At 34.6% G+C, this 8866-nt stretch overlaps 1 protein-coding gene across 7 annotated transcripts in view; it reads right to left on the reverse strand.

Moving 5' to 3' along the window:
- The window catches only part of ROBO2 (roundabout guidance receptor 2), a 1471152-nt gene extending 1463410 nt beyond the window's left edge, over positions 1 to 7742 (reverse strand). For 4 of the 7 annotated variants that reach the window (XM_058296096.2, XM_058296095.1, XM_058296085.1 and 1 more), the window contains exon 1: positions 7011 to 7550. In XM_058296096.2, coding sequence (XP_058152079.1) covers positions 7011 to 7140 — 130 coding nt within the window. In that variant the 5' untranslated portion in view covers positions 7141 to 7550. Of the gene's footprint in view, positions 1 to 7010 lie in introns of all 7 variants that reach the window. The other 3 variants (XM_058296090.2, XM_058296089.2, XM_058296080.2) reach the window with 1 other exon arrangement.
- Positions 7743 to 8866: the final 1124 nt, after the last annotated feature.

The raw sequence follows: 8866 nt of genomic DNA on the forward strand, positions 1-8866 counted from the left end.
AAAGCCAGTTTCCTCATACAAAAGCACAAATGGAAAAATTAAAACAAAAACCAGAACAAATCTTCCAGAAGTTTACAAGTTATTTGAACAAATTGAGTGAGTGAGTTTGCCCAGTTCACTCTAATTGAGAGTTTGGTATGATATCAAGAAAATAATTTCATATAATTGAATATTTGTACTTTAGTTTATCTTCATTTTATTTTGTTTTTAACACTACAATCATTTACTTCAGTGAGAGACACTAGTTGAAAGTAATGAAATTACCCTATCTCCAGAAAGAAAGAAAAGTCCTATTATAAATTATATATTCTTAGAGAGTAGGGAACTGTATATATAGTACCTTTTTAAAGCCTTTCATAAACCAAGCCTTGAATTTCTACTTAATAAATGTTTTTCAAAAGCCTAATGTGGAATCAGAAAATAAATTCTTTTGTTTTGAGAATTGGTATATGGTTTATAAAGTGCCATTTAAGGACTCTGGATTTTTAATTGCAAGTCTGAACCTTCTTAAATTCTACTCTCGGACAAATGTAATACTAGAGTCTAGCAAGTGATATGTTTGGAAGCTGTAGGCCCCAATGACTGACTTGGCCTCTGGAAATATAATGGTCTTTAGATGTTGTTGAGGATTGAAACTGACCCCCATAAAGACACATTCAAGTCCTAAACTCCTATACTGTGGATGAGTACTCATTTGTAAATAGGGTCTTTGAAGATCTTACTAAGAAGAGGGCAAACTGAAGCATGGTGGGCCCTAATCTCGAATGACTGGAATTCTCATAAACAAAGGAAATTAAAGCAAAGAAAATTTGCACATAGAAGTACAAGCCACAGGAGGAGATAGAAAGAGACAGATCTTGATTAATTTCCAGGAATGCACCTCCAGAACTCTACAGACTTTGGAGAAGGCATGGCCTGCTGATATCTTGATTTTGGACTTCTAATTTCCAAAACTGAAATACTAGATTCCTTTTGATTAAGCCAACCAGTTGAAAAGTAAGACAGATACAATGTGCTTATTTTCTTTCCTTTCCAGAAATGCTTTCTCTTATTTGGATTACCTTGGTTTGTTATTCAAACTAAAATCCTTGGCACTCTTGACTGGACATGGGCTATTTGAGTCTCACAATCTTCATTTGACTTAAGCAATCAGACCTTATTATGAGTCCTCATCACATTTTGAATTCTGTTTTAAAATCTTAATTCTTTTTGAGGTAATAAATCCCATAAAAACAATTATATTTTGCTTTGTTCTTCTTTCTTTACACTGAAATAATTGTAAAGGTTGAAGGTTTGAATCTGAAAACTAAGAAAACAAAGGTGCTCTCAGGCCAAGGCCTAATGTTAGCTGTGATCCACCCTGAAGCAAAAATTTTATGGTTAAATTGTAGTAAACCTTTTGAAAATGTAGTTCATAATGGAAGTTCTGATTCAATGTTAAGTATAGATTCAGGACCAGCAACACCAAAATATCCAAGAGATTTCATTACTGTCAATTTACCTCACTTTTAAAAAATTAAATAATGTCTTCAAACATCTTTCTCCTTTTGAGTTGCTAAGCAAAGTTTTCTTTGTGGTATTTGGCTAATGATGGCTATCCCTGTTGGGGAGGGACTGGTGGAAACACACTCAAGCATGCACGAATGCATGATAAGGGTGTGTGCATTAACATCGTTTGAGATCCTACTCTTCAAAGGTGTTACCTGACGGAAAGGATGTATAGCCCCAAAGCCACTTTCGCAAAAGGCCCCAACACTCTGCTTCCTAGGCAATTGTTTTCCCCATTTTTGACTAAAGTGCTTATTCTATTTGCAAGTAAAATTAAAATAACTTCTCTTTGCTTCTTTTTCTAATGAAAACAGTTCTTAGAAGTCTTTTCAATCCTCCGTTCATCATCCAAAAAGAAAATACACTATATGTAAATATTATATGAAATCTTCAAGTATTTTAGTCAAATGGCAATAAGTACATCATATTAATTACTGGTATTTAAAATGAAATTTTGAGGCTAAAAGTGAAATAGAGAACTTAAATTTAAGTTAGACCAAAAGGACTGTGGATGAGATATACTCAGGACATAATATCTAAGACAAGGTAGTCTCATGTCATAATTTCTAAGCCTAAGAAAATCTATTTATTATTCTCAAGAACCAATCTTTTCTTATCAAAACCTCATATGCATGGAATTGTGTGGAATTTGTCAAATATTGTTTTTCAAGTAACATTAGATAACATGAGTAAATTTTAGAACAGATCTCCATGAAGTTATTAAGCAAGACTTTGACCCCTATATCTAAAAAAACTCCAATAATCCTTTGAATATATAATGGAAACATACTCCTTTTAGACAACTTCACATTTACTTTCAGTTGTAGGAAAAAGAAAGTATTAAATCTATTTATTGCATACAGATGGAGATTAAATAATTTAAACAAATGAAAGCAGAAGTGATGATTATACACAGTATGAAGAACATTCTACATTTTACATGAATATTCATATGGTTCAGTTTCCACATTCACAATCTCACATTATAAATTACTTTTGAACAATAATGCTGCTGTCTTTTTTCTTTACTGCTCTGCTTCTTACATGAGTCTGAGAGAAATTTCAAATTTTCAATTCACCATAAATACATTCATATTTTTCTATAACTAAACTGAAATTAAAATAATCTAGCAGAAGTCTTGTGTTAAAAATGATTTCCCAATATTAGAAAGGTAAAATAAACAGCACAAAGTTTAAAAGTATGAAATGTATACGAACACCTAAGGTCATAGAATATTATATTACCATTCTAATTTTCATAAACTTTACCTACTTTTCAGATTGCATATCATCAAAAATAAATCAAAGACAAAATTTCTCTTCAAACAAATTAAAATTAGTAAATAAATAAGCCATAAAAGCACATAAAAACTAAGTGACACAAAAAATAATAAATGCCTTATGATCTAAATTATGTGCCATAGTTGTTTAAAGACTGAGATTTTTTTTTAAACATGCAGTTGAAAAGCATTTGATCTGGAGATCAGGACTAGTGAAGTGGTACAGGGGCATTCCAGGAAAAATGTCAAAGACATAATGACCCACGCATGTATATCCAAACCAGGAAGGCTTAAGTTATTTTGATGTTTTCCAAAGAGGAACATCATTATTGAAATTTTACTAATGAAAATATTGATTACTTGCACAGTAACATGGAATGTGAGATACTGGGTTGTAAGAGGTACTTGTCAAAATGAAGAAAATTTTCCATTAGTGCATATAATTAAGAAAAAACTCAGAAGATACATCATAATAATAGGCTGTAAGCAGTAAATACCAGCTTATCCTTAAGAATTCTTTCTTTTTTCTTTTAAGGCCAATAACCTTTCAGCAAATTTCTGAATAACTGTCAATACAATTATGGAACCTGTGCAAATGACTTCAGTAAAACCTAAAAAAGCTCTCTTTAAATATTACAGTACCATTGCTTTCAATGCACCATGAATTGAAGTCATGCAATATCTTTGTATGTGCTCACAATACATACACTTTAAAGAGAAGGAAGAGAGATTTTCTTTGTTTTGTTTAGCAAAGAGAGACACAAACAGATCTGCTAGAATTTGTAAAAGGTAGCAGGCATTGGGTGGGTACTGAAGGAATCTTCTGAATAGCCAAGTTTTTTTAACCTCATACTCTAATGCTATAGTTTAACTTCTAAGTCATGGCTAAGATTTTTTGAGAGAATGCAAGACTCTGCCAAGAGACTGAAATAGAATAAAAGTCATATGCGTGACAGTCAGGGTTGGCCCCTCCCCTTTCCCAGACCAGTGGCTGCTCTGATTGGTCAGTGTTTGTGTCGGACCAAGGTGTGAATGCCTAGACTAATCTCTCTTGGCCCCAGCCTTCCCCTCTTACATATTTTACACATGTTTTCCTCTTTATACATATTTACCTATTTACACCTTTATTAGTAGCTACAAATTTTAAAAATTGGCATAAATTATAGTTTCCAAATACAGAAGTTTAAGAAACTATGTATTTTTTTAAAATCGCCTTTTTGTTATATGTGTTGACCATCTACAATAGAACTTTTCTGGAAAGTTATGTTCATTGGAAAGGAGCTGTTTGCACCTATGGACTTTTTTCCCAGTGACAGTACTTGAATGCAAAATAATTAGGCTCTTCAATCCTGATGAAGATGACGTCAAGCAATGTAGTTGGAATTTCTGGTTAGTTTTTGTAGACTCAAACTCTTATGATCACTTAAACTATGCTCTCTGAACTAAGCAGATGAGATATTCCTCTTCCATTAAGGAGTTCATACATTGTGATTAAATGGAAAAGCATACGCCTGAGGGAAAACTCCCTGGCCTACAAACCTATATTTGCAATTTACATTCATTGATGAGCTTAAAAATCTCATGATAGAGAACAACCATCAGCATTGTTTTTTTCTAAATGTTCTAAAATGTCATCAAATAATTATCTGTTTTGAGCTGTCTGGCTACATGATTCATTAGTCTCTGAAGCTACCACTCCTGGACACAGCCCCAATAACCCCTTCCATCCAAATACTGGTCCCTGTTAACACAACACAATAGAAATTGCCACTAAGAGCAGGTTGCCATATGGAGGTTGACAGCTGTTCAATCAGATTAAGTCAAACGCACATAGGCAATGTGAGTGCAGAAAAATAATTCAGAAAAAAACTCTGTTCCTTTCGGTATTTTTACTTTTTCCAGGATCTTTAGTAATAGAGCATCAATCTTAAAGATGATTCTGCAAGGAGATAAACTTGAATTAGAATTACTATGAAGCAAACAAATAAAGTAACTAAAGTAACCTTTATAATTATCGGTTTTGAACCTTGACCCCTTTAAGGATTTAACTTAAGAACTCTCATTCTCCCCAACTCCCATGCATACATAAACCTACCAGAGAATAAATGCAGGCCTCTACCTGTAATAATGTTGAAAAAATTGTGAAAATGTTTTTAAAGAGACTGTAAAATATGCCAAGAGAAAAGTAACAGAATTTCTCAAGCTACTAAAAGATAACACACTACCATCAATAACCAAACTCATGAATAAATAAATGTTTACAACATGTACATATGCATATCAAGGTAAGGCTGTATCACAGGAACTCAGAATGTGTAGAAAATATTTATGCAGTGCTTACACAGCGACAAGCAGAAACACTAAAAAGGAAATAATTTTAAAGGGAAGACCAGTTAATGTATTTAAAGTTTCCCAGTAACTCGCCTGACCTTTCTATAATAAGCGAGACTCTTAACAATGAATGAAATATGTGGCTGTGATTGCCTATTCCTGCACCTCACTGAGTCACATCATCATCATACAGCAGAGCTAGCAAATTTCTAGCTGAGCTAGTTAAAGTACATTGGAAAGAATAGTCATATTTCCAAAGCTGAAACATTTCAGTCCTGATTTCCAAATGAAAATCCAAATCCAAAGCCCCTCTATTTAAAGCTGCATGGAATGAAAACATGCCTATGAAAACACACGTAAGCATTTTGAAATAAACCCTTATGATTAGGTTAACAGTTTTTCTAACCTTTTGCACTTATCTTTCTCACTAGATGTCTTGAGTACCAAAGGCCAATGCTTAAGTTTAACACAGTAAATGAAGCTTTTACATGCTACAAGTACCAACTGTCTTTGAAAAACTTATGTAAGAAATAAAAGTTAATGTTCCTGACATTTCCTAGGGTCAATGACACCATACAGCTCTACAACCAAAGTCACCAAAATGCTGCCAGGTGGGCTAGCATAAATAACAGCTTACAGTTTGCAAAAGAAAAAGAATCCATTGATGACACCAGGAAATACAGTGATGTGGTGATATAATTTACAAGGCCCAAAGATAATTTTCAGTTCCGTTCCTTTGGGTGCGTCTCCACCAACCATCTAAGCTAAGTGCCTGTTGGAACTTTTCCCTTGAAGATACAGTAGGTGGACGATTTGTAATGCCTTCAATAAAACAAAAGGAGATACAGAAAGATCAAATTGAAGGGGCTGGAGTATTTAGAAAATCCCACTGAGATGCTGTGATAAATTATTAAAACTTCTTGTTAATGTTCATGCTTATCCTTAACCTCAGATCATAACACTGGCAATAAAGCAAAGGATGGAGAGACCCAGAAAACCTTTCTAAAGCTGAGATTAAAACCTAAGGTAAAACGAATGCTTCTGCACAGCAAAATTACTCAGCTCTCTCCCTTCAAGATTTCTCCCAAATAACATACAAACATTGTCCAGAAAGTCTCTCCTGGGCTATCTCCAAAGCATCATTATTTTTGACTTCCAGAATTTATAGAACATCATACCTTGATAACCGGTGCTTAGTATAAACAAATGGCATTCCAGGAGAGCAGAACCAACTGAACTTTACAAAAAGGCAGTTTCAAAGACTCAAAAATTCTCTCCCATATCATGATTTTTTAACAGCAGAAGAAAATGGAGTATAGCATTCCAAAGTACCTAAAAGACTTTTTCTTATACAGATTTTTTCGATAAAGTTAATGCAATTTATCTTTTTAACATATCAACACTCAGAGAGACAGCCACAAAATTAGTATTAGCAGCATTGCATTTCATATCATGCCCCTTTTCAGGCTTCACTCAGATCATTTCACAAAATCTGCTAACAGTTCAGGAATCTAACATATTAAGGACCCATTCCTTTATAAAATAATGCACTTTCCTAAGGATAACACATTTTCTTGCACTAGAGCAGCATGCATCTGGCCCTATATTTTCCTTGCTAAAAATGATCATTATAATGCTTTAAAAGCCCAGAAAACCTAACATTACAAAAATATCTTTATATCAATAAGAGAGAGAAACTCTCCTACTTAGCCATCTACAACACAAATCTTTGCTGAAACAAAACTCTGATTCCCAGCAGAAGCAGCTCCTCTACCTTTAGCTGTCTTTAAGTTACCATTAACTAGCCTGCCAACCCCATTTTGATATTAGCAGAAAACTTTCATCACTTACCCCCCTTCCAAGGCTTTCCTTTCCAGGGGGTCCGAGTCAGCTTGCTCAGAGTTGGTCCAGAAAAGAACAGCATCAAAAGGACAAGAAGTTCAAGCCTAGCAATTTTCCTCACTTTCCCTGATGATAACATTTCCACAAGTTAATTTCACAAAATTTCTCACATCGTCTTCCCTCTTGGTTATTAGAATAGCATTAATCATTGGAAAACCTGAGGTAGGTGTTGTTTTGCCATCTTTAGCAGCTGAAGTAGCAGCTCCCTGATGTAGCCCTGAGCCAAGCTACATTTCTCACGGATCCAGCTCCTTCTCTTCAAGCACGCAGTCAGCACTGCTGCTACTCTAGGAGCTGTGAAAGAATTTCTCTTCTCCACTTTGCTTTCAGTGGGAATATATTCCTCGGCGTTCTGGGTAAGCTTGATTGAAAATGATAAAAACAGTAATGCTTATGTCCGGTAGAAAAGAGGAAAGATGTTAGGATTGTGTGAAAAAGATGAGAAGCAGTTGTACTGACAGCTTTCAGGCTGCCTGTGTGATCCTAATAGCCGTGCAACCAACCAAATTGCTCTTTTAAGAGTAATAAGCCTTCAGTGAAAGCCGGTGTCACTGCCACTTGGGTGGGTAGTGCTGGGCTTGAAAATCGCCCAGGAACAGATAACGACTGCTTCAGTCCCGCTTCAGAATATTAAAGGCTGAGAAAATATAGCATGCACAGAGGGTGCTTAATCTTTTGTGTGGGTAGAAGAGGATTTCAGCAATGTAGTACAGAAAGACTCGAAACTTAAAATGTATTTTATTTTTCCTTTACTTCACCTTGTGACATTAAAATGGGATTGCATCTGCACTAATTATTCATAAAAGGATCTGAAATATTTAGTAGATGAACAGCAATAAGTATATGATTGTTCTCCCCACAGATAAACCGGCAGGATAAGTTCTCAAGAGTTACAGTCCTCCTTTATTAAAGCAGCTTATTTCAGCATTTCTGTGTCACCCTGAAGAGCCAGCCATTAATGCTATAAGCAAACTTTTGGAGATACCAACACAGACTTTATCAGGGCTGCGTTAATCACACATCAAGGCAGAACATTTTCTATTAGTTTGTGTACATCACCATGGAAATACAAAAAGATCCCTAAAGCTCTCATCCCTTTGCAACTGTCTTTATGAAAGCATTACTGGTCACAAGGTGTGGCTATAATTAACAATCAAGTGTATGTCTGTACTCCTGGATGAAGAGGAAGTTGGGTGAAAGCAAATCAAATAAAAGTAATTTGGTCTCTTCTGCCTGAAGTGAATTAGGATGATCGAGCCATTCTGGCCAATATTTCAAACCTGTCTACATCTTCGTATTATCTGTATGGTCACTTATTCCTCTAATCAGTGAGCCACAATGCATGAATTATGCATTTATGTACCTTACAGTAATCAATTCCTATATAATGATAACCATCAATATTACGACGTTATCACTTTCAAAGTTGGCTAAATTGCCCTTTTCAAATCATGCTATTGGAAGAGGTACTCATAAAATAGTGAGTTATCATGTTGAGATAAGCTATGTATTAAATTTGCATCTAAAATTGTTAAAATTTGCTTTTAGATAAAGTAAACAATGCCTATCAGTGATATTCAAGGAGCATACAAACTAAACTCTGAGATGGTCCCTGAGTTTAGAAACAGTAATCAATTTGTATCCAATATTCAATTTGAACACTCCTGAAGGAGGTTGGAGAAGTTTATATCATGCCCATTGTATAAATAGTGAATTTAAAATTCTCAGTCCCTGTATACTTTAAATCATCGTTCATATTTAACTTAGAACTAGGTTTTCTCTTTACCGATCACTCTTTTTCTTGT

The sequence above is a fragment of the Dasypus novemcinctus genome, chromosome 4 (assembly GCF_030445035.2).
Source record: "Dasypus novemcinctus isolate mDasNov1 chromosome 4, mDasNov1.1.hap2, whole genome shotgun sequence".
Taxonomy (NCBI): Eukaryota; Metazoa; Chordata; class Mammalia; order Cingulata; family Dasypodidae; genus Dasypus; species Dasypus novemcinctus.